This window comes from Lontra canadensis, unplaced genomic scaffold, assembly GCF_010015895.1.
Source record: "Lontra canadensis isolate GAN:19392208 unplaced genomic scaffold, GSC_riverotter_1.0 scaffold32, whole genome shotgun sequence".
Classification (NCBI taxonomy): domain Eukaryota; kingdom Metazoa; phylum Chordata; class Mammalia; order Carnivora; family Mustelidae; genus Lontra; species Lontra canadensis.
The window spans coordinates 20,175,285-20,201,020 of NW_022631026.1; the positions used below are offsets into that span (position 1 = coordinate 20,175,285).

At 38.7% G+C, this 25,736-nt stretch overlaps 1 protein-coding gene across 7 annotated transcripts in view; it reads left to right on the top strand.

The window, feature by feature from the left end:
- Window positions 1-25,461, top strand: part of SELENOI (selenoprotein I) — a 39,199-nt gene extending 13,738 nt beyond the window's left edge. Inside the window, exons 2-10 of one of the 7 annotated variants that reach the window (XM_032866995.1) lie at window positions 1,675-1,743; window positions 2,215-2,323; window positions 4,608-4,682; window positions 9,164-9,426; window positions 10,355-10,463; window positions 15,719-15,767; window positions 17,133-17,313; window positions 18,596-18,778; window positions 20,967-25,461. In XM_032866995.1, coding sequence (XP_032722886.1) covers window positions 1,675-1,743; window positions 2,215-2,323; window positions 4,608-4,682; window positions 9,164-9,426; window positions 10,355-10,463; window positions 15,719-15,767; window positions 17,133-17,313; window positions 18,596-18,778; window positions 20,967-21,065 — 1,137 coding nt within the window. In that variant the 3' untranslated portion in view covers window positions 21,066-25,461. Of the gene's footprint in view, window positions 1-1,674; window positions 1,744-2,214; window positions 2,324-4,607; window positions 4,683-9,163; window positions 9,427-10,354; window positions 10,464-15,718; window positions 15,768-15,976; window positions 16,035-17,132; window positions 17,314-18,595; window positions 18,779-20,966 lie in introns of those variants that run through there. The other 6 variants (XM_032866996.1, XM_032867000.1, XM_032866997.1 and 3 more) reach the window with 6 other exon arrangements.
- Window positions 25,462-25,736: the final 275 nt, after the last annotated feature.

The following is a 25,736-nucleotide window of genomic DNA, read 5'->3' on the forward strand; positions in this document are numbered from 1 at the left end:
CTGACTTGGACTTCTTACAGTGTACTTCGCAGTAGACGGTGGGCTTGAAATGTGTGGTTTCCCCCATTTATCTGACCTGCTGGCTAGTCAAGTCAGTCTGGATGCTGGCTCCTGTAAGTGGAGATCAGGATCCTCCCCCTTGTCATTGGCAGCCTCTATTGGTTCCCTGTCCTTAGGTCCGAAGACTTAAATCCACGTAGTCCTGTCAGCTGAGGACCCCTTCGTTCTGCAGAGGTTCAGATGCAGTGACATTTGCTATGTGGAAAAGCTTTGTAACCTGTGGGAAACTGTGCACGTGCAAGGTGATTTTAGGAAGAACATAACTCGCATTTAAGTAGAGTCTCTTGGCTGCGCAGCCTGTCCCTGCAGCCAGCAGAGGCGCGCCGGGATCTTCACCGTTTTCCTCCCGCGGTCTAGCTCAGATCGGTTGTCCCAGTTATCCCATTTCAGGCACAATGGGTTGGAGAAAGGGAGGCACTCAGACATGGAGTCATTTGACTTGCTAGTTAACTGTCTTTGCCAGTACCAGGTTAAATAGACATAGTTTCTAGGTATATATGTATGATCTTTTACTTTTTTGTTCCATCACACTTTGGAGTCTTAAAACATTGATGAGAAAAGATTTCGTGCATATTTGGAAGCATTCAGGAAGAAGTTTTGACCTTTAATTATGATTTTTTAAAAATTAGATAATTCATATGCTTACTACCTCTATTATGGACATACTAAGCGTTACTATAAAACACAAAACTTTTTTCAGACATTGGACTATTGTGATGTTTAAATGTCAGCTGGATGAGTTAGGTGGTATTCCCACTCTCTGAGGTGGGAGTTATCCCTTACCAATGATCTCTTCTTCCCACACCTAGTGGAGTGCTTATGACATGCACGGTACACCAGTGTGTGTGTATCTGATGAATAAGTCATTGATGTGACTCTTAAAATTATATGTATGTATGTATGTATGTATAAATACAGATATTTGTTAAAATTTCCTTTGAATTTTTATTAAATAGCTCAATAATTAGGGAATAAACTGGATCACCACAGAACCCTAACCTGTTCTTACCTTCCTTTGGTTATTTATGCAAGCTGTTTTTCTGCTGTAAAGGGATCTGTCATCCTTTGGTGGTTAAAAAACATTTAAGAATATCTAGTACTTACATAGCACTTACCGTGGGCAAGGTACTACTTTAAGTGTTTCAGCATATGATTACTTTACTTAATTCTTATGGCAGTCCTTTGAGGAAGAAGCTGTGTTCCTCGTTTACAGGTGAACAAACTAAGGCAGAGATTAAGTAACTTTCCCAAAGTTGCACGTCTAGTAAGTGTTTTAGTGGTGGTATGAGGAGGTGGAGAAAGTCTGTGTTGGAATGTATACAGTGTGCACATTTTGATCTTGCATTGTAAATGAGGTCTTGTAAGCAATATAAGTTTCTCTACTGAAACATTGTAACATATAAAAGTTGAATGAATGAAAAAAAGAAATCTGGCTGTACTTGACCATCTTTGTCCCATTTATATTGTTCCTCCAGTTTTGTTATTTAGATGAGGACATCATGTAAATAGACATAGTTTCTAGGTTATTTTTGTAATATTATTTTCACTCCAGAAATACTGTTCTGTTTGCTAATGTGCAAGGATAACTGAATATTTTCTTTCATTTCTCAACAGTACAGTGCTGTGGATACCAATCCACTCTCTCTGTACGTCATGCATCCATTTTGGAACACTATAGTCAAGGTAAGATGATTAATAGACTTGTACTTATGTTTTAGTAAGTTTTAAATATTTTATGGAGTGTTATGGATGCAACCGTTTGTTTAATAAGAAAGATATCTAGAGAAGCTAGCTCTCCCATCCTTCTTTTCCCTTAGTCACATACCTTTTGATTTATCTCCCTGTTGGCATATAAGCTAGAATTTATCATTTTTATAAAATGAATTTAAAATTTTCCTAAGTAAATGTAATGTTATTATTATAAAAGTTTGTTGATTATAGAGTTGTTTAAAATAAAGAAAATAGAGGAAAGATGCTTATTTTTAATCAGCGGACGTTATGGTTTATATTTTAATATATATAATATATATAACGCATATATGTATGATCTTTCAAGTTTATAGCCTTTATTATGAATTACATTTGCATCTTGTGTAGTGGCCAGAGAGATTCCTTTACTTTAACTATTTTGTAATTACTTTGAAAAAAAAATAGGTATTTCCTACTTGGCTGGCTCCAAATTTGATAACCTTCTCTGGCTTTCTGCTGGTTGTATTCAATTTCCTACTTATGGCATACTTTGATCCTGACTTTTATGCTTCAGGTAAGATTACTACTTTACTATAAAATTTAAAATGTCTAAATGGAGAAAAATGAGATGTGGTTATTTTCTGGTTCTATTCATATGCTTGTATTTTGGGGAAGTTTTACATACTATAAGAGTATGTAAAATGTTAGGAATTGGGTGTAAAAGCTAAGTAAGTTGTATTTTCACAATCTGTTATGGTTGTTTCCATTAAGTTCTGGAAACCAGTTTGGCTCCTTAATTTAGATATGCTGTCTAAAAAGCAATGAGGTTTTGATAAATAAAGAACAATTGGATTTATAAGAAGACAAAAATTAGGATTATGACACTTTGCCTGAAAGTGGATATGAGCAGGGTCCAGCATACTTAACAGTTCCAGAAATATCCCTTCCCTTGTTCTAATTATGCAAGAAAAATCCCCCTTTTGAAGATTATCTCTCTTTCCCTCTGCTCAGCATCCGCATTTGCCTTTAATACTTTTGAGTTTCCTCTGAAAATGGTTCTTTTTTTTTTTTTTTTTTTTTTTAAAGATTTTATTTATTTATTTGCCAGAGAGAGAGAGGGAGAGAGAGCGAGCACAGGCAGACAGAATGGCAGGCAGAGGCAGAGGGAGAAGCAGGCTCCCTGCCGAGCAAGGAGCCCGATGTGGGACTCGATCCCAGGACGCTGGGATCATGACCTGAGCCGAAGGCAGCTGCTTAACCAACTGAGCCACCCAGGCGTCCCTGAAAATGGTTCTTAAACGTTGTTGAAGTCTTCTTTCACATCTGTTCCTGTCTTCCCGTTCTCCCTCACCCTGTTTCTGCCCTAGGCCACAGGACAGAATCTGGCTGTATTTGGGATAAGAGGGGATAAGTGGGAGATAGAGCTGATTCTCATTGCTCAGCCAGTTGATGGAGTTGAGAGGAAGTGAAAGATGGAGGTAGATGAATATATCTTGCATTCTAAGTTGGAGTATATATTTAACAATAAGAATACTTATAAATGATGTGGCAAGGAGTTTTAGTGTTACAATTCATCTGTGTTGTGTGTTTAGCAGACTTTTGTGGACTGAGCTGGAGAAACTAACAGTCACTGAAAACATTGTTTTTGTAGGAAAGTTCGGATTTTCAAAAACTTATGACTTGATATTATAGAAACTCTAAATATTGGAATTATATATTTGCTTAACTATCAATTCAGATGTTAAGCTATGTCTTCTATACATGTAATAAAATGGCAACTTTTTGAAGATCATAAAGTATGACATAATAAGATTAAATTTTTATTAAGCATGGTTTGGATATTAAACAGTTTCTAAAAATTTGTATTTTAATCTTCAGAACATCCTCAAAAGTTTATTCTGTAACTGGAAATATTTTTTCCCACTATTCTAACATTATTTGCTTAGTTACTAAGAGAGCTAAAAATATGTAAATATTATGTATATTTCCCCAAGTCATAGAACCTAGAGGACCAGATAAACCATCTAGTCCTGGTATATTTGGTAAATAGACAGGAAGAGTTAAATGGTATATTCATAGTCACACTGCCGGTTGAGTACAGAGCTGGGACTGGAGCCCAGACCTCCTGATTCTCAGTTGTTCTGTCTTGGCAATCGTGAGGTTCAGACATTTCAGAATGATTCTGATGCCAAATCATCCAGTGAAGGTGACCCATCTATACCCAAATGAAAAGGTCTTTTGTTTAGCTAATTAATAATGTAATGAAAAAAATACAGATTGAAGGCTCAATATGTTTGTAGGATAATTGCAAACAACAAGGATCGGATTAAACACAGGCATCTTTTTAGTTCCAAAAATATTAATTTTTATTCTCAGCACATAAGTAATTTTCAAGTAAAGATGGACAATCAGTTTTGAGTTAAGATTAAAGTTCAGTCCTCTTGTTAATAAGGGTTGGGGAGATACTCCTTTGGTTTTGTCAGTTTAGTGATGTATTTTAATATCTACCTAATTCTGCATTAAAAATATATTACAAGGGGGGCACCTGGGTGGCTCAGTGGGTTAAGCCTCTGCCTTCGGCTCGGGTCATGATCTCAGGGTCTTGGGATCGAGCCCCACATAGGGCTCTCTGCTCAGCGGAGAGCCTGCTTCCCCCTCTCTCTCTGCCTGCCTCTCTGCCTACTTGTGATCTCTCTCTCTCTCTGTCAAATAAATAAATAAAATATTTTAAAAAAAATATATATATTACAAGGTACTTTAACTTCTATTTAAGAAGTAGAAATATTTCTCATTGGCAGTACATGGTATGGTAGAACGTGTGTACTTTGTGTTAAAAGCCGTGTTGCTTTCCTTTGCAGCACCAGGTTACAAGCACGTGCCCGACTGGGTGTGGATTGTAGTGGGTGTCCTCAACTTCATAGCCTACACTCTCGGTAAGAAGTTGGCAAATGCTCATATACTCAATGGCTGGTGAATCTGTCAGCAGGAAGAGCCGCCAGCAACCAAGTTAACATTTTCTCCTATGCTTAATTCATTTTAACTCGGGTTTATTAATTTCCTGTTCAATATAAACATATATTTTTGAGTTTCTCTGTGGAAAATATTGTCACTCATTGCTAGGGAATGCAAAGAATAAGGTAGGAGTTGGCACACTACCCCTTACAGCGCAGCTCTGGCCTGTTGCCTGATTTTATAAGGAAAGTTTTGCTGGAACGCAGCTCTGTGTATTCCTTTACATGTTGTCTCTGCCTGCTTCTGCAACAAAGACAAAGTTGAGTTGTTGCAGCAGAGGCTTCTGATGACCTACAGTGCCTCAGCTATTTACTGTCTGGCTCTTCACATAAAATATTTACCCACAGCTGGAATAAGACATCATTTTTGCCTTACGTTTGGGAAGCAGTACTGACATATCAAATAACTGTGGAATACTGAGAGCTGCCCTAATAGAGCAAAGTGGGAAAACAAAAATAAGTGGGAGAATAAGAAAGTGATCAATTCTTACTTGGTGGAGGGGGTGGTCAGGCCGTACTATCTTTTTGGCTGTGTTAGGCCGTACTATCTTTTTGGCCAAGAATGCTTTTTATTGGGATTATCTGCATGGCTTGTCATGCCTTCTCCTATTCTCCTTCCCTATTTTGTTTTTCTCCGTAGTACTTAATGCCACGTGATCTGCTTGTCTGTCTGCCCTAAAATGTATGTAGCTTTGAGGGCTACCCAGTGTTTAGAATAGTGCCTAACATGTAGTAGGCACCCAGTATATAGTTTTTAAATGAATATAAAATACCAGACCCTGACTTCAAGTTGCTGAGATCTCTTCAGGTAAAAATGACTTGCACTCATAAAGCCAGTATAATTTGGTACATGATTAAATGCTGACATTACAGGTGACCAGAGCTGCAAGAGTTTGGGGAAGGAAAGAGTGAACTCCAGAACAATTAGGGGAAAGCTTAGTGAAAAACAACATTTTTAGGTGGAAGCTTTTGTACATTTGCTCTTAAAGATGAGTGGGTTTAAGAATTCTATAGGGTTTGGTTGCCAAGGATAGAGAGAAATAGGGGAAAAAGCGAGACTGGCCTACGGCTCTGGCTTTTAACAGCATATCTTAAGAACTTTTTGTAGAGGGGGTGCCTGGGTGGCTCAGTGGGTTAAAGCCTCTGCCTTTGGCTCAGGTCATGATCCCAGGGTCCTGGGATTGAGCCCACATTGGGCTTTCTGTTCAGCAGGGAGCCTGCTTACCTGCCCCGCCCGCCCCCCCCACCCCGTCTGCCTCTCTGCCTACTTGTGATCTCTGCCTGTCAAATAAATAAATAAAATCTTAAAAAAAAAAAAAAAAGAGCCTTTTGTAGATAATACTCTACCACCTACCTGTTTCATGTCCACGATTTTGGCAAAAATCCTGACCAAACATGAACTTTTTATTGCAAAACTGCCTTGAACTAATGTGAGGCAATGTACACACTTTATTCTACTAATGTGACTGTCCTTACCTTTTGTTGCAGAAATATTAATGTCTTTGATTACAAGGTGCTGTTCTAGGTCCTCCTGAGTTGTTCCTCCCATAATATATGGTATATGCCTGGGAATACTTTAAAAAAAAAAAATTTTTTTTTTTTCTGAAACCTATCCAGACTTGTGGAGCTGTATTGGGTTCAGTGAGAAGATGTACAGAACCTAATTAGTATGCAGTCCATGAATTTCAGTGTTTGTAATAACTGCCCAGGAGTTGCACCACAAACAGGAATTTTAAGCCTGCAAATAATGAGAAAAGACTTTGTGGAAATACTTAAGCTACTTAAGGGCAAAAAAGTTCCCAACACTGTATAACAGAGATCTGCAGTGTTTGGGCAGGAATCTGGGATTCGTTCTTTCCCTTATTCCTTCAGCAGTATTTTTCAAGGCTTTCTTTGCCAGCAGCTGAGGTAGGCCCTGGGGATAGTACTGTAGCGAGTAAAATAAACACAGTAATCATAGGAATTTTTAATTCCTTAAGTCTGAATCTTTACAATTAGCCCAATACTTAACAAAACTATTTCTTTTGAGGAAAACTTTTATGGTTCACCTGCTGCTGCTTTTTTTTTTTTTTTTTTCTTTTTTTCTTAATAATGTCTCCCCTACTAGACTGACAGACAGTTCCTGGAGATCACAGGAATGGAATCTTCTTCAGCGGGGTGCTTGGATCTGCACAAGCATGCAGAGCTATGCGTCAGACTCTTCTTTTTAACTAGGCTTTCTCCTTCTCCCTCCTTCTCTCCCTACATGCCCCAGCCCCCCAGCTCCTCTGTTTCTGCCCGTAAATGAAGGTGTTCCGCTGTGCTTTATCCTTCATTTTCTCTTTCTGCTCATTCCCTTGGCAGTCCTGATCCTTTCCACTGTGGAGATGACTCCTGTGTGTCTAGCTAGCCCTCGTTTGTCTTCTGAGTTGCTAGGGAGTGCCTTAGGTGGAGTTGCTTGATATTACCGTGTGCATAATTCTGCCAACACTTCAGTTTTAGCATCTAAAATTGTACTCAGCCTCTTTAACACCAGTCATGCTCCTTCTTCGGACTTATTTCCTACCCCTCTCTTGGTTAGCCAGATGGGAAATTTTGGAGAGGATCTTTCAGTCCTTCAGCCTCACTGATCACCTTTTACTGCATTGCCATTTTTATTTTCTTAATATCTCACCTGCCTCCAGCCTTTCATTCCCACTGGATCCCATGTCAGTGTGGGCCTGCGGATTAGTGTGCTCGCTCCAGCCAGTCATTCCCGCCGATGACCGCGGCGGCTTTACAAAGCTCATCACGGCTTTCACCCTTTAACTTCCCTGCTCACATCCTTTTAGTAGCTCCTTGTCCTCCCTGAAACTATAAAACTTGCTCCAGCCTCGCTACTGCCCTTTGCACAGACTGGTTTCTTTGGTCAACCTGAGCTACTGGGCATTTTCTGAATACTCATGTGCTTTTCCATCTGGTGTTTTTGCTGCCAGCACTTGCTCCTCCTGAAACAGCATACTCTTATCTACTGAAATCCAACTCATTCTTTATGTCTCCACTCAGGTTTCATCTGGTCTGGAAGGCCGTTCTTGATGATCTTAGCCTGAAGGGTACTTGTCCCTTTTCTTTCCTCTCCTATGGTTTGGGATGTACTGTATCTTTAATTACCACATTTTGTTTCCTTTCTCAGTTGTAGACTGAGGGCACAGACTTAGTTTATTCTGAGATTATTCTCGTAATCTTCACAGCGTCAAGAATAGTGCATTGAATGGTTTTAATACATTCTTATATTTCCTGAATGCCTTCTATGTGCAAAGCCTTTTCTGAAAGCACTTAAAATTGTGGAAGTGGGGGGCGCCTGGGTGGCTCAGTGGGTTGGGCCTCTGCCTTCGCCTAGGGTCCTGATCTCAGGGTCCTGGGATCGAGCCCCATATCAGGCTCTCTGCTCAGCAGGGAGCCTGCTTCCCTCTCTCTCTGCCTGCCTCTCTGCCTACTTTTGATCTCTCTCTCTGTCAAATAAATAAAAAATAAAAAAATAAATTGTGAAAGTGTACATTTGTGACAAAATGACTGTAATTTCAAACAAGATGAAATAGGCGTTAGGACTGAAGCATAGGGTGTTTTTGGACCCTAGAGCAAGGAGTGGTTAGATAAGTTGTAATGAGTAACTATGGAATATTCTCTGGAGGGTTGAAAATTTGTGACTAGTGGAACAACTCAGTTATTAGGCTCATTTGGAAGAATTCAGAGTCCCAACTACGATGCTTTGTCCTCAGATCTAAAATTGACACCATTTAGTGTGATGTAATGTATTTTAATTTCAGTTATTTATTTATTTATTTTTAAAAGATTTTATTTATTTATTTGACAGAGATCACAAGTAGGCAGAGAGGCAGGCAGAGAGAGCGAGAGAGGAGGAAGCAGGCTCCCTGCTGAGCAGAGAGACCCATGTGGGGCTCAATCCCAGGACTCTGGGGATCATGACCTGAGCTGAAGGCAGAGCCTTTAACCCACTGAGCCACCCAGGCACCCCTCAGTTATTTATTTTTTAGGATTTTATTTATTCATTTGACAGGGAAAGAGAGAACCAGACTCCGCACTGAGCAGGGAGCCCAAAGCAGGACTTGATCCCAAGACCCCCGGATCATGACCTGAGCTGAAGGCAGATGTTTAACCTGCTTAGCTACCCAGGTGCCCTGAATTTAAATTTTAGATTATACGCTGAGAAATTACAGATTTTATTTCTGAAATCTTTGGATTGTAGGAATTAAAGGTTGGATTTTTATAAAAAGTATCGGCTGGTAGCTATTCTTTAGTTAATTAACATTCCTATGATAGTGCTGATCTGTTTTGTTTTGTGTTTCTCCAGTTTATTAAAGACGACTTTCTGCATACTGGTACAGATGTTGACCTTTTCCCATGGCAATGTCTTTCTGTTGCAGATGGTGTGGATGGAAAGCAAGCCCGGAGAACCAATTCCAGCACCCCTTTAGGGGAGCTTTTTGACCATGGCCTGGATAGTTGGTCATGTGTTTACTTTGTTGTGACTGTATATTCCATCTTTGGACGAGGACCGTCTGGTGTCAGTGTTTTTGTTCTTTATCTCCTGCTATGGGTAGTTTTGTTTTCTTTCATCCTGTCCCACTGGGAAAAATATAACACAGGGATTCTTTTCCTGCCATGGGGATATGACATTAGCCAAGTGGTAAGTACGCATCCTGCCTTAAATTTTCAACATTGCCATGAATTTTGGGGGCAAGCTTTTGTCATTCCTTCTTTATAGCCCTTATGCTTTTTTGGCTAGAACTGACTTGGTGCTTTTTAAAAATTTCCTTTTTATCTTGTGTTATTTCTTGCTTATTTATGAGCAGTTTCAAGTAGAATAGCATAGTGAGCCCTTATGTACCTGTTACTTAGCTTCAGCAGCTGCGTGGCCAGTCCAGTTTCGTGTATCCCCTTCCTCCCAGTTACTTTAAAGGAAATTCCTGATAGTATGTGATAAGTATTTTACTATATCTATCTCTAATAGTAAGAGTACTGTTTAAGAAACCATAGTCACAATGTCATTATTATTAAAAAATGGTTAGCTTCTTAATGTTAATAAATATTCCTTTGAACTGTTGATTTTTGTAAAGAAAGATATGTACATGTAATTGTTGCTTTTTTGCCTTTACTGCCCATGTTTCAATGAGTAGAGATACTTGTTTTCTCTTACTTAATAGGTTTGCTATTAACTCTCCCTGCCTTTGAATACCAGCTTTTTATGTTGCCATTTTGCCCATTTGCACCTAAGACCCCAGTAGAGCATCAGACTTCGGAGTGTGTGTGAAGAAAGTGATTGGGTAGGCAAATTGGATCATCCTGTGCCTTAACCAAATCCTGACGAGCCTTACAGTGTTCTAAATTATGGCCAGTTGCTTGCCTTGTTTAGAAGTTAGTTATTTTATGGCATTGTTCGCTGAGAAAAAGACATTTTTAAAGGCAAGAAGACTTGCCTTAGTATCGAATTTAAGTGTACTTCTTGCTTTTACTAAAGCTATTTACTAGACTCAGGCTGCATACTGCATTATTGGCTCCCTGATCTTTCCAGCTGTTAATGCCTCTGTATGCTTTTGTCTGCATTTTCCTTCCAGACTATATCTTTTGTCTACATAGTGACTGCGATTGTGGGAGTTGAGGCCTGGTATGAACCTTTCCTGTTTAATTTCTTATATAGAGACCTATTCACTGCAATGATTATTGGTAAGAAGCTCCATGTTGAAGCCTATTTTAACATGACTTTATTATTGAAGCCAGTGTTTGATTATCACAAGCCATACCACCTTTCCCCCTCTCGCACACCCTCCAGCAAGCAGAACGACCTTACAGTCCTGGTTTCAACCAAACCACTAAGGAAAACGAGGTTTCTGTGTTTTGGTCTTTTTGTTTAGCACTATGTCTAGTCAGAAGGAAATAAATACCAAAATCACATAAACCTTGTAAACTATTTAAACTAGTCTAGACTGTTCCAGAGGATCCACATTTAGTATAGATCCACATTGGTATAGATTTCATGCCTATCTCAAAGTTGAAGATCACTAGTTTGTAGGAAGTAGAATAGATGAAAGGTAGCGATTAGTTCATAATACATCCACTCCAAAAGTTGAGCCTTTGTTCCTCTCAGATGCTCTCCTTCTTTTGCCACTGGCTCTTAGGTAGAAGTTTCTGATCATGGTAATGTTTCCCTTTTGATTTTAGTGAGAGTGGATATCTATGGGAGGCAGAGTGTTTCCTATGCAAAGAGGCAAGGAGGAAGTTATTTGGGGCTGTGATTTTGGGGCACTAGGAGTGGCATTAGGACCTCCATAGGAGTAAAATAGCAAACTCTTGGCTATTGCTCTGTTCCCTTGTCTAAAAAATAACCCGCTCTCTCACTACCAGTGAACCTTGGTAATAGAATGGGCATTGGGTAGGGTTTAGAAACAGCTGAGAAAGCGGTGCGTTAGGCCCTGGCTTTTTGGCAGTGATTTGGGCCTTTTTCTGTGGCCCTAAACTACAGATATTTTAGAACCCCGCTGTTCTTCCAAATCCAAATATTCATTCTTGGGTTTCTATATGAACTGAATCCTCTGCCTTGAAAAGGCTAGCTATTTTCCACTCCCCACCACATAGCGAATCGTTTTAAGTGACAGGTCCTGTGGCAATATTGCTGCATTTTATGTTTAAATGTCAGATTTAACAATAAGATGGAATCCTCTGGTATGTGAGATACATTTTTGAATGTTAAGTGGGTACTTTAAGAGGCATATAACTTTCTTTGTAGTTTATAAGTTTATCTGAATTCTTCTCTCTGAAAGCAAAAGCCCACGTTTCTTTACAAATAAATAAAGCTGCTTTCCCAGTACAGGGGTACCTCGTTTTATTGCACTCACCTCATTGTGCATTGCAGGTACTGTGTTTTTTACAAATCGAAGGTTTGTAGCAACCTTTTAGCTAGTCTGTTAGCGCCGTTTTTCCAACAGCATTTGCTCACTTCATGTCTCCCTCTGTCATATTTTGGTAATTCTCGCAATATTTCAGACTTTTACATTATTATATTTGGTATGGTGATCTGTGATCAGAGATCTTTGATGTTACTATCAGAATTGTTTTGGGGCCCCACAAACCACACCCATATAAGATGGCAACTTAATTAATAAATGTTGGGTATGTCTGACTGTTCTACCTACCCTGCTCTCCCTCTCTTTTCTCTCCCTGTCCTCAGGCCTCCCTATTTCATGAGACACAATATTGAAATTAGGCCAGTTAGTGATCCTGCGGTGGCCTCTAAGCATTCAAGTGAAAGGAAGAGTCAAACATCTCTCACTTTAAATCACAAATTAGAAATGATTCAGCTTAGTGAGGAAAAAGCCAAGATAGGCCCAAAGCCAGCACCTCCCCATCCCACCACCAACCAAATAGCTAAGTGTGTAAATGCAAAGGAAAAGTTCCTGAAGGAAATGAAAGGTGCTACTCACTGAATAAACGAGTGGTAAGAAAGCAGAACAGCCTTTTTGCTGATACAGAGCAAGTTTTAGTGGTCTGGGTAGAAGATCAAACCAGCCACAACATTCCCTTAAGCCAAAGCCTAATTCAGAGCAAGGGCCTAGCTCTCTTCAATTCTTTGAAGGCTGAGAGAGGTAAAGAAGCTGCAGAAGAAAAGTTTGAAGCTAGCAGTGGTTGTTTCATGAGGTTTAAGGAAAGAAGACTTACCTGTATCATGAAAGTGCAAGGTGGAACCTCAAGTGCTGACGTAGAAGTTGCAGCAAATTATCTGGAAGGTGATTAAGGAAGGGGCTACGCAAGCAACAGATGTTCCGTCTAGATGTGACCACTTTAATACTGGAAGGAAATTACATCTAGGACTTTCGTAGCTAGAGCGGAGAAGTCAATGCCTGGCTTCAAAGCTTCAAAGGACAGGCTGACTCTCTTTTTCAGGGCTAATGCAGCTGCTGACTTGAAGGTGAAGCCAGCCCTCATTGACTATTCCGAAAGTATTAGAGCCCTTAAGAATTTGTTAAATCAACTCTGCCTGTCTTCTCTACATGGAACAACAAAGCCTGGATGGTAGCACACCTGTTTACAACATGGTTTACTGAATATTTTAAGCGCATTCTTGAGATCTGCTCAGAAAAAGGATTCCTTTCAATATATTTCTTCTCATTGACAAGCGCCCGGTCACCCAAAGCTCTGATGATGATACACAGTGAAATTAATGTCATTTCCCTGCTTGTTAACACAGCATCCATCCTGCCAGAGATTGAAGAGTAATTTTGACTTTCATGTCTTATGATTGAAGAAATAGATACCTTTCTATAAGGCTGTAGCTGCCATAAAAAGTGTTCCTCTGATGGATCTGGGCAAAGTAAATTGAAAACCTTTTGGAAAGGAGTCACCATTCTAGGTGCCACTATTTGTGGGGAGAAGTGAAAATAATCAACATTGACAGGAATTTGGAAGAAGTTGATTTCTGACTTTTATGGATGACATTGAGGGGTTTAAAATGTCAGTGGAGGAAGTAAGTAGCTGTGGTGGAAATAACAGGAGAATTAGAAGTGGAGCCTGAAGATATGACTGAATTGCTACCATCTCATGATCAAACTTTGTAACAGACGAGGAGTTGTTTCGTACAGACCAAAAAAGAAAGTGGTTTTCTTGAAATAGAATCCATTGTTGAAGATGCTGTGGAGATTGTTGGGATGACAAAGGATTTCGAATATTACATCAGCTGAGTTGAATAAAGCAGTGGCAGGGTTTGAGAGGATTGGCTCCTATTTTGAAAGAAGTTCTGTGGATGAAATGCCATCAACCAGCATTGCAGACTCTAGAGAGATTGTGAAAGGAACAGTCAGTGTGGGAAGCTTCATTGTTTCCTATCGTAAGAGCTTGCCACAGCCATCTCCACCTCTAGCGGCCATCAACCTCAAGTCAGGACTCTCCACCAGCAAAAAGATTATGACTAGCTGAAAGTTCAGATGATGGTTAGAATTTTTTAGTAATAAGGTATTTTTTTTTAGCTCAGGCATGTACATTTTTTTTTTATACTTAATGCTGTTTTACCCAATAGGCTACATTATAGTAGAAACATAACTTTTATGAACTGGGAAACCAAAAAATTGATGTGACTTGCTTTATTGTGACATTCACTTCATTGTGATGGTCTGGAACGCAACCCGCAATCTCACTGAGGTATGCCTGTACTTTTTATGGAAAGTACATTAGGTGCTATTTAGAAGAGAAACAGAAGATACAGTATGTCTCTTTGGCAACCTATATATAGCCCGGCTTCCTCTATGCCTGCTGTATTTAAGATAAAGCTATTTTAAGATATTTTAAACTAAAAATACTCTTGGTGGCAAAATTTTTGCAAGTTTCTGTCAGCCTGTTTTCAACACCTCAGAGCTATAGTGATTCTGGGTTAATTAATCCAGCTCCGGCTCCCCTACCAGTACTTCCCAACTTGACACAGTGTCAGTTGCTAAAAATTTCTGAGGATGTCAGCTTGTCTTCCTTTCTCTCTGGGCTCTTCTAACTTGGGTAACTGTCACAGTTGGGCTTGGAAGTGGCAGAGTAATTCATCTTTTCAAATGAGATTTCTGTTTGGTGGATTCTAGTCTTTCCATCTGTTTTTAGCAAAATGTCTTAGGGGTCGTTTTGAGGGAATGTGTTTCTGTCTTTGATCCTTAAGCTCAGAGCTACATTGACCACCTTCCCACCCCAAGCCAAGTACAGTCAGTGGGAGTCTGGAGTGGTCAGGCTAGGGCTGATCTGTTGAGTGATGGTGAAATACCCAAATGATGTAGCAAGAAACTTGCCACAGATGTTAATTTGGATTGTGACAGAGAAAAAAAAAAATCAGGAATTTACATCTCTATAATTTATAGAATCGGAGAATTTTTAAAAATGCAAGGGACATTAGGAAGTCATTTAACCCATCCGTATTGTACAACTGTGGAATCTGAAGCTCAGAGAGATCATCTGATTTGCCCAAGAGTACATTACTAGATTTTGGAGTCATCTGTAGGAAGCTTGTAGTTAAAGCTATAAGAGAGGATTCCCTGGGGGAGAATAGAAGCACAGTTGAATGCTGAGTTAGGAATATGCCAGGAGGCAGAGTTGCCAATAAAGGACAGCACATGTAATGGTTGGATAACTAACAGCACTGGGAGAATGGATCACAAAGGCCAAGGCAGGAAAGAATTGTAGTTAGTGGAGCGTCAACAGAGTCCTCTTACTTAGAAGTCAGGAGTGAAGAAAGAATATTGAATTTGATCATTAGGAGAACTTGGTAAATTCCAGAGTACAGTTTTCTGCAGAGGGAAGGCAGAATGAATGAGTCCTGAGGAAGGCCACAGGAAGGTCTGGTGAGTGATAGGGGAGAGTAAGAGAAGAGATAGCGAGGGCAGCAGAAGCAATGGGAGGGCTTCATGGGAAGGCTGTCCTTAGTTTCGGGTTTGAGGGGAAAGAACCAGTGTATGCTTAGGGGTGGGTGGAGAAATTCAGAATGCTAGGGAGATAAAAATAAGTGGAAATGGGAAACCACAGAATCCATGAATCAGCCCCTCTTTCAGTAACTCACATTTGTGCAATTTACTGCACCCCAGGTACTGTTCCAGGTGTCTTTACGTATAATAACTCATTTAATTCTCAAAACCATACAGGGTCAGTACTATTATGTCTATTTTACAAAAGAAGAAATTGAGGCACTGAAATGTTAATCTGCCTGAAATCTCATAACTTATAGACACAACTGAGGTTCAAGCCCCATCTGGCCCCTGACCTCTGCTCTGAATCAGCGAGATATACTGCTACTCTTCTGCTTGTAAATGTTCAGAAGTGTATTTAATTTCAATACGAAAGTCAACCTGAACCTGCGAATTATTGGGTCTAAAAGCATTAAATATTTTGTATGTATTTGAAAATTATAAAAAATCACTCTTGAATAATAATAACAATAATTTAAATATTCTTCCTTTTAGGCTGTGCGTTATGTGTGACTCTTCCAATGAGTTTATTAAACTTTTTCAGGTAAGTATTTCTTAATTGGGCAAGAAATGTGAAAATTGTTACTTAGATGAATTTTAGGATCTGTTTTACTTTTGGGATCTGGGCATTTTGGAAAGGTTCTGAAACCTATTTTTTGAATCTGGAATGAGGTCAGGGTCACGTAGGGTCTACGGTGGCAGCTGTGTACTCAGTTCAAGCATAGCACAGAACTACTGGTGCTTTTGTTACAGCTTTTGGCTCACCAGACAGTCTTCCATTTGTCATTTTTTTGTGGAGTGAATTGGGAAGGTGAGTGTTCTTGTTGAATATTGAGAGGTTTATGTTCTTTTTAGAAATTGATTACAAGTTTTTATAAGTTGATTCTGTATAAGTTTAGTCAGCATGATCATAAAATTTCGGAACTTGTGTGGTTTAGGACCTAACCCTTGATCTCTGCTGACTTCCAGGTAGCATTATATGAAAATTCTTGCCAGAGAAGTGGGGCAAGGGTTAGGTAGGAGTTTCCTGGGTGGTGTTTTGTTTCTTTGGTCTGCACTTCTCCACCTTTGCTCAGCCACACTGAAATTACAGGGAACCTGAATGCATTTTGCTGTTTCCCTCCTTGGTAATTTTGCTCCCACTTCCCTTTAGTACTGTTTCTCTGCTTCAAACACTTCCCACTTCATCCTTCAGCCCTCAGATCTGTCCTGCAGGATCCTATCTGTGTCCAGCCAAGCTCTGTGAACCTTCCCTATTTATGGCAGCCGGCAGGCACTCACAGAAACCGTCAAATTCAAGGCTCTGAAGGCCTTAGAGTTGGAGACATTTTCTCCTCATCTTCTAAGGATGGGGTCCTGATTGGGCGGTATCTCATCCAAGATTGTGTAATCAGGAGCAGAAGCCAGACTAGACTTTGGGGCTCTGTTCAGATGAGCAGACCTGTCTCGGAGTGTGTGCTGGAGATACCAAGACAGGCTACGGGCGGACTCAGTGCAGTCTTCCCCTGGTGGGTTCTCTGTCATTTTGTATCGTAGCTGCGCTCCGAGGTACTTCCTTGTGGTGTTTTGTGCGCATTTTATTTCTCCTGTTGGACTGTAAATCTCACAAAACAAAGATCAAGTTTTGTGCATCTTTACATTCCAGGGGACTAGGGCTCAGAAGACTTACATGCTAGTCCTGGCCCTGCCGCTTGGTAGCAAGTTATGTAAATTTAAATTCTCACATCGTCACTTAACTTGTCTGCAAAATGGGGTTAGTAATGTTGGTTCTATTTGTGCTATGGGAGTATTGTGAGTGTAAAGTAAGAGAGTAAGTGTGAAAGTACTTTGAAAACTACAAAATTTACAAATGCAGTGTAAGTTTTATATGTAATAATGTTCTTTGTATTACCTGATTTCTTTTTTTCAGAAGCTATAAAAATAACACCTTGAAACACAATTCAGTCTATGAAGCTATGGTTCCCTTTTTTTCTCCATGTTTGCTCTTCATTTTGTCTACAGCATGGATCCTTCAGTCGCCTTCAGATATTTTAGAGTTGCATCCAAGAGTATTCTACTTTATGGTTGGAACAGCCTTTGCCAACATCACAGTAAGATTTTTTTTTCTTTTTTTTTAATTAAAAAAAATTTTTTTTAAAGATTTTATTTGTTTATTTGACAGACAGAGATCACAAATAGGCAGAGAGGCAAGCAGAGAGAGAGGAGGAAGCAGGCTCCCTGCCGAGCAGAGAGCCCAACGTGGAGCTCGATCCCAGGACCCTGGGATCATGACCTGAGCTGAAGACAGAGGCTTAATCCACTGAGCCACGCAGGCGCCCCAAGTTTTTTTTTTTTCCTTTTAAAAGTCATAATATATCTAAGGAATATATGACAAAGCTTGATGATTTGAGAAATTTTATATAGTATTAAAAATAAGCAGATTTTAATTTAAAGATATTTTCTATTAGAAACTTGAAAGAATTAGAACCCTTAAGACAGAGCATGCTGAAAATGGTTTTTTCCTTTTCCAAATGGCTGCAGATCCAATGATTAATTTAGGGAGCCTGAAAGGGGTTTTTGAGAGAAAACACACACACACACACATTTTTAAATCAGCTGATCTTCAGATTGACAGGGAGTAAAAACTTTGTAATAAATACAATGTTTTTTAAAAGCCCTTTCTCTTCTATGGCCCAGCAAGACAGCAGACAGGTAGGAGAGATCAGGAGTTGTTGAGAAGAGACCTTAACGGTTCTGACAACCAGGGAGCCTGTGCTCTAACTCTAAAAACTTAATACATTTTTACTTTATAAGGAATCCACTGAATTTATGTTTCCGTGTCTGTAACATGTGTTCAGTATCACCAGTCCTATTGATTTCACAGGGTTTTAAGATCTGGAAATATTAATACATTATATGAAAGGTACCTCTGAAGGAATAGAACTTTGAGTAAGGTATTGAAAGGAAAGGGAGCCAGAGAGGTCTTGAGGTGTTAATATGACAGTGCAATTAACTTGAAGAAGGCAGCATCTTAGCTCCATGAAGCAGTTCAGTTGTCTGGAACTATAAAAGGCTGTTTTGAAAGTTCTTTTTTTTAGATATTGTACTTAAAATTGGGAGAAATTTCTTTTATCCAAACTGTTGCCTACTGGCAGAATCCCTTCTCTAGCAACCTTACTAAATCATCTTCCCGACTCTTCTGACACACACTCTGAGGGTCCGTGGGTTTGGAGGTGTAGGCAGTTGAGCAGTTGAGAACTACTGATTTTAATAATGTCATGGAACTGTGTTGTCTCAAGTACTTGAATGCTTTTTAAATGTTGGAGTGACTAATTTTGGAAGTGCGTTGCTAATTAAATTTTCATTCTTTTTTTTTTTTCTCCTAACTTCAAGTGTCAGCTGATTGTTTGTCAAATGAGTAGCACCCGGTGCCCAGCTTTGAACTGGTTCCTGGTTCCTCTTTTCTTGGTTGTCCTGGTGGTAAACTTAGGAATAGCCTCTTACGTCGAGAGCGTTCTCTTATATACTTTAACAGCTGTTTTCACTCTGGCCCACATCCATTATGGAGTACAAGTGGTGAGTAATCTAGAGCAGAATGGGTTCCATTTGGTTCTTATAAGTACTAGGAAAGGAGGTGAGGGGAAAATTTCAAAAGGAAGTTGCTTATTAAAGTAGCTGGAAGAATTTGGATATTCTCTATACGTTTTGAATAATATCCAGGTGCATAATTTCAGATATCATTTCTCTGATGAATATGTCATAGTAACTTCAAATAATTTAAAGGCTGGATAATTATTATGAGGAATTAGTTGTTTTTAAGTAGAAATGTAAATTGTTTTCTTGGTGAATGGAATTGTAAACTCTCACGTGCTTTAAATTTTATGCGGACCAAATAATCCCATTTGTTGATGATTTATTTCTATACTTGCTTCATTAGCGTTAGGAACATTTTTACCAGGGGGAAATATTAGGAGAGAATGGATTTAAGGAGGATTTTGCATACCTTAATATTCTCTTCTAAAGCAAGAGACTAGTTTCAGGGCAAATGGACTAAGATAGATAAAGTGAAAATGAGAACCATGCAAGTTTATTTTCTTTCCTCGCACTTCAACAGTCTTTTCTAATTATCTAACGTATTTTAGCATGGTCTTATAAATACGATTTTTTTTTTTTTTTTAAAGATTTTATTTATTTATTTGACAGAGAGAGATCACAGTAGACAGAGAGGCAGGCAGAGAGAGAGAGAGGGAAGCAGGCTCCCTGCTGAGCAGAGAGCCCGATGCGGGACTCGATCCCAGGACCCCGAGATCATGACCTGAGCCGAAGGCAGCGGCTTAACCCACTGAGCCACCCAGGCGCCCCTATAAATACGATTTTTAATTGTACAATATTCCATCAAGGAGAGTACTTAATAATTACCCAGTGTGCTTAGTTATGATCCAGTTATTTTAACCATTTATGTTGTTTCCAACTTTTCACCTTTATAAATTAAAGTTAGAGTGAACAATCTGGAATATATTTTTCTTTGTTTTCTGACGGTAGTTTCATAGCAGTGAAAAATGTAAAAAGGTATTCATATTATTCATGTTTTTATGACCCTTAAAATGCTCCTATTTGGTATACTTGTCTTAAAAGGAACCCTGCTGGGACTCAGTTTGAGAAACAAAATGTTTTCTATACCGTTGAACATATTTTAAAAATGGGGGCACCTGTCATGCTTGGAAACTACTTTGTGCTATGCATATGTTGCTAAACTTAGGTTTCTTGTCTTAGGGTTCTCCCCAAAGTAGCCTACATTTGTTGGAATAAAATAGATGAAAAAAAAATCCATGATAACTAGGGATTATGACATGAAGACATAATTGTTTTTATTTGCACATATTACCATAAATGCTTCACTTTAGATTAACACTTTTATCTTCTATTTCATCAGTCATGTATGAAATAGAATGTAGTTGTAAATGTCTTTTATAATTGTGTTAATTTATTATAACTCCTCAAGCATATCTTTAGGCAACTGTACATAAACCAAGCCAAAACATTTTTTTCTTTAAATTACAGAAGTAGTACATTTTCACTGTTAAAAACCTGGAAAATAAATACAAGTTATTGAAAAAAAAAAATTCCGGGAACATCTTTTTTGTCTGTCTTTGTGCCCTTGCCACTTCTGCAACTTCTAACCAGGTGAAACAGCATTACACAGAGCATTCACTTTTGAACTATTGACATATAAATAATAACAATAGAGCTAGGAAGTATCAAATAAATGATATTTGGTAACTGACACATAACCAGGGTCTTGCCTACCCACCAGGAATACCTTAACATGGCCTAAATCTCCTAAAATATACAGATCTACTTTTATAGTTTCTTCAGGATTAGGAATGATTTCCTAGAAATGCTATAAGCAGTTGAATATTGAGTCAAACTGTGTATGTAAATATTTGATCTACTAGATCTTATAAGTCAGCTAACCCTATAATTTTTCAGCAGTATTGGGTGTGAATCTGTGTGGTCCAGAGGGCTCTGGAAAGACTAGATGTTGGATTTAGGTTTAAGTCCTAACCCTCCCAGGGGTAGTTCTGGAATTCTACAGAATTCTGTAGCCTTCTAGCTCTATAGCTATCCTAGAAAAGCCTTTTCTTTACTTCTGCTGAGTTTTGCCACATCAGTAAATTGTTATCTCCAGAGGGTGAATTCTGTGTCCTTTGAAAAAATTATTAGGAATGTATTAGTCACTACCTCATGTTCTGGTTTTCTGCAGGTAAAGCAGCTGAGCAGCCATTTTCAGATTTATCCTTTCTCATTGAGGAAACCAAATTCAGATTGACTAGGAATGGAAGAAAAGAACATTGGCCTGTAATCTACAGAAAAAAGTACTGTAAATAAGATGCTTGTAAATATTTCATCCATCACCATTGAACTAAAATGACCTGCTTAACAGACCTGGGAACTCAAGTTTGTAGAGTACTTGGACAGCAGGAGGGATACAAATGATCTGAACTTATGGAATTTTGGACCTGCTAACTCCCAACTTATTTTATTTTTTATAAAACCATGTGGCATTTTGGTTAAGCATAATGTACTTTAGACAAGCAAAATGTTTCTAGTGATTTTAGCTTCATGAGTCTATGGTATTTTGGTTCATACAGAGTTAAGGATGCTTTGTTTTTATTTTTAAAGTCCCCAAATTGGTTTAGGAACACTGATAACATTAAGAAAATGGCAAAATATTTTCATATTTGGTACTACTTTAGTAGTAGGTCTTTAGCGGTGGAAGTTATCAATAGCCCAAATCTAAAACAGGGAAAAGGTAAGAGCAAGTCACCTTTAGCAAGAGATGCCAAATGATCACAGAACTATGATGTACAGTTGCCAAATACTGGTTTCTCTTTCCCATGGGAATGCCTTTTTTCCTCATGCGCTGAGAGAGCTGGTATATATATATTTAGATTCTCTAGTATTCTGGCTCTCTTTGTTTGGGAGAGATCTTGATAAATGACTTAATTTTCTTTTAAAGAAAAATGTTCAATTGACTTAGCAGAGAGTAGATCGTAATTGTAGCTTACCCATTGACATGGTTCATCGTTTAAATGTGGCATTTCCCCCCTCAGCTGCAAGTTGCTGAGACTGGGTGCCCGAGAACTATGTTTATATGAATGCATGTGACAGCCCCAGTCTTACGATAATTACTTGGAGGGAACGCAGGTAAACTTCCTTATAAGAGAAATTTACTTTGGACTTAGAAATCTCATGAGCCTCACTATGAATTCCTGCTATGAACCGCACTACAAAATTAGTTTTCTGATTCGGTTTGCCCTGCCTTCCTTCCTACCCTCCTTCCTTCCTTCTGTCCGTCCATCTCTTTTTTACGGAGGTGAGAGTGCTGTGTTTTTTATTTCATAAGGGTAAAGAAGTAGAAATTCTTCCCTTCCTGACTTGCCCGCTTCCCCGTTTGAAGAAAGTTTTTGATATATATGCCTTACTGAGTACCTACTGTCTTTAATGTGACTTGGAATAATTTTTGAGGTTTACTGACAAACATAAAAATCCCTTTGACTTAACTGTGGTTGAACTGTAGATTACACCTTTTCATGAATGTGGATATATTATTTCTTTTTGACTCTGTCTCCATTTAGTTTGGTGGTGGTGAAATTTACTTGCTGATTTTCTTTTATTTTCTACCGAATGAAGTTTGTGCTTGAATGAAGAGTGTATCTTAAACCCTTTTTTTTTTGGATGGATTGCACTTGGATAAAATAGGCACCACTGTGTTGATATGTAATTAAATTCTTAACCATTATTTATCTATGAATGTGACCATTGTTAAATTTAACTATAGTGTATTCCTTTTTGAATTTCAGTCTGCTGCTTTGTAAAAATAACTATGTAATCGATATTTCAGCTTTTAAATTTGTAAATCCTAATCATTGTCATCCAGGCTATTAGAAATGAGGAGTCAAGGAGCTAACTTACGGTTCTGTACTCATTTTTAAAAATGGTTCATAAAGATTGAGATATATTCGGTGACTTTTTCTGAGACTGAACATGATGAGAAATGGATGCTGGAAAATGTGGATAGTGATTCTATGTTAATAAATCGCCATCATGGAGGTCAGAGAATGAACAAATTAAGTAACGGTAACTGTTTTTTTGTAGACCTTGTTTTTTGTCATCTATAAAATTGAATAGGATTAAGTGGTAATTTGGGCTGGGAACAAAGCTTTGTTCTAAGGTTTCTGAGCTAATCATTTTACCTTTTGTTGATCTTGTACACAAGAATGAGATTAATCTGTATTATATAAGAAGAGAATTGAGAAATGTTTGTAAATGACAAATTTGGACCACAGGCTTTCTTCACCTTGTACAGTATAGTTAAAAAAAAAAAACAAAAAACCCTCTGGTGTAGGGTCATGTTCTATACTTTTGGGGCTATTTTACCTCAGAGTGTCTTTCTGTTCTTTTTCCATTGCATCAAGTTTATTTGAAATGGTTTTGTGTGTGTACTTCATGACCTGTTTCTCCGTAGGGGTAAAGAATTGCACCACAGTTTTATTGACACTATTAGATGAAAGGTGGCTGTCAACAAGATGAAAGTGAAACTGAGTGAGGTACTGTTTGAGAATACCATGGACTTGTAAATCTTCAGTGGACTGCTGACTTTTTCTTGGTTTAGTCTGACATCTTGAACTTACCTCGAAAGTCCCCATTTGTTGTTTAGTGATATAGCAGCTGAAGCAGGACTTAACTTGCAAATAGCTCTGTGCATTTGTGTCATACCAATTATCATAACATTTCCAAAGTATAAAAGATATTTCAGGCTTATGCATGATATTTTGGGGTGAGTCTTCCACCCCACCTTTCTCCCAGCATACACTGAGCTGCCTTTGGGGAGCAATGGCATGGTTGGTCATACATGCATGTTTTCTGTACATTTCAGAATGGAGTGCCTTAGCCAGGCCAGATGTTTGCTTTGTGTTTCTGCTGACCAAAGTTACCTAGACCTGTGAGAAGTTACTTGTCAGGTTATGGTATGATAAATGTCCTTTCCTGCTTGTCAGAAATTAATTCCCCTATATTTGAGGGGAGCATGGGATAGAAAAATCCTTAAAATGCCTGGATAGAGTATGTTGTTGCTGCCTTTTCTGATCCTTTACTAACATTCATGATCTTTAGTGCATTACACAGTTTAAGATCATCACAGTTGACACTGCCGTTCTTCCATTTATACATAATAGATGTAGTTCATGAGTTTTAGTTTCAAGTAATGGAGTGAATAACTTCAGAATAAAAAACTAAATAGTCCTTGGCCTTTTAATAATATCATGCTTAAAATATTTTAAATTCTAATTTTAAAAAGCTCCATGCTGATTATGGTCTAGAATGTTCTACTACTACCAACATGTCATTTATTTTAATATAGAGGTATGGGGAAGAGGAGTGTATGTCTAGAGTTGCCCAAATTCTAAACAGGTACTGAGAAAGCATTAATCATGACCTGGAGTCAGCTTTGGGGGAATATGGAAAAGAAAAATCAGGCATAGGGTCCACCTGAAGGAGAGAAAGGATCACCTTAATGCCCAGTGCCTATAGTGCTCAATGGTCCTAATGCAGTGCAGAGTTTAAAATTGTCACAATTTAAATCGTCATTCCGCCACTAACTTCAAATTCAAATGTGAATTTGAAAGGTTCCCAGGTGTTCAGTTTTCAAAGAATTTATTTTGTAGTCAGTCAAAAAACATTTGGAGTGTACCTTGCTTTCCGAAGTAGACTTTGCTTCTATAACCTGTGGAAAATAAAAAGATAAACTGAAGGTGTTTGAATCAAAGGGTCCCTTTCCCCTTTATATTTTAACTAGAAGCCCATGTGTAACTCTTCCTTTTCATTTTCAGCCAGTCTCGCTTTTGACTTGCTACCTCCTTGGACAGAGATGCCCACTTGCTTTGAGCACCTAGGTCTTGCCACATTCCAAATATCCTGGATTGCCTTAGATCTCTTGACATGTCAAGGACTGGGAACGTGCCAGAGGGAACAGAGTAAACCCGATAGGCTAGAACTTTTGACTTTGGGTCCCCCAAAAAGCCAAAAACAAATACAGAAATCTTAGGTTGTGTTGAGTCCTGTGTTCAGAGTGGCTTTTATCTTGACCTCAGATCTGGTCTTAATTGAGCACTCTGTAGGAGATTTCTGGTCAGATTAGAATTTTCTTTGTCCTGTGAGGTGTCTTAAGTAAGAGCATGCCCTTTCTTGAGCACCCTGTGGGTGAATAACCTTCCTAAGTTAGCTGCCAGTACTAGAACCTTCCAGAAGGAATTTTAATTAGTATGCTGCATTTGAAGCACTTTGACATGTACATTTTAAGTGAGTTTTAATAGTAAAACGGTGTTAAACTAATGACTATGAAACTTGAAAGTGTGATGCTCTGTACATCTTAGGAAGCTTAAGTAGATTTCTGATTTTTCCTTTATTAATTAGGTAACCCATGTGATTTGCATATTTTACTTTTCATCTTTGACAGTGGCACGGATGACTGACATATTGGTAGGCAGTTACATTAGGGTATATGGTAAATCATGGTTGTGTAGCTTTTCCAGAGAAAGTGGTGACATGTTCCTTGTGTGGAACCCTGGGAGTGGGATTTATTGGCTAATTCACTGCAGTGTTTCTACAGTGCAAAATAAATGTAACCTTACTTTTTAATCCACTTGCTAATAATATGCTTCGCTCTAATAAACAAGTGTGCAAGAGATAGTAATCTAGCTGGGTTTTTGTTTGTTTTTTTTGGTTTTGTTTTTAGGCAGGGACCTGCTCTTTAGACAGAGATCTTAAATGAGCTTATATTTAGGGAAGCAAAAGATGTTCTGTCATTTGTAGCCCTCTCACAGGTGGCCTGAGTGAGGGAGTGGTGTTTCATTTTGTCAGAAAGGCCAGGTTCCCAGAATTGGAAAGTAGTACATGGACTGATTTTAGAATATTTCAACAAGGCCTTATCTCTGTAGGAAAGTCTATTTGGACCTAACAGAAGGTTTGTCTG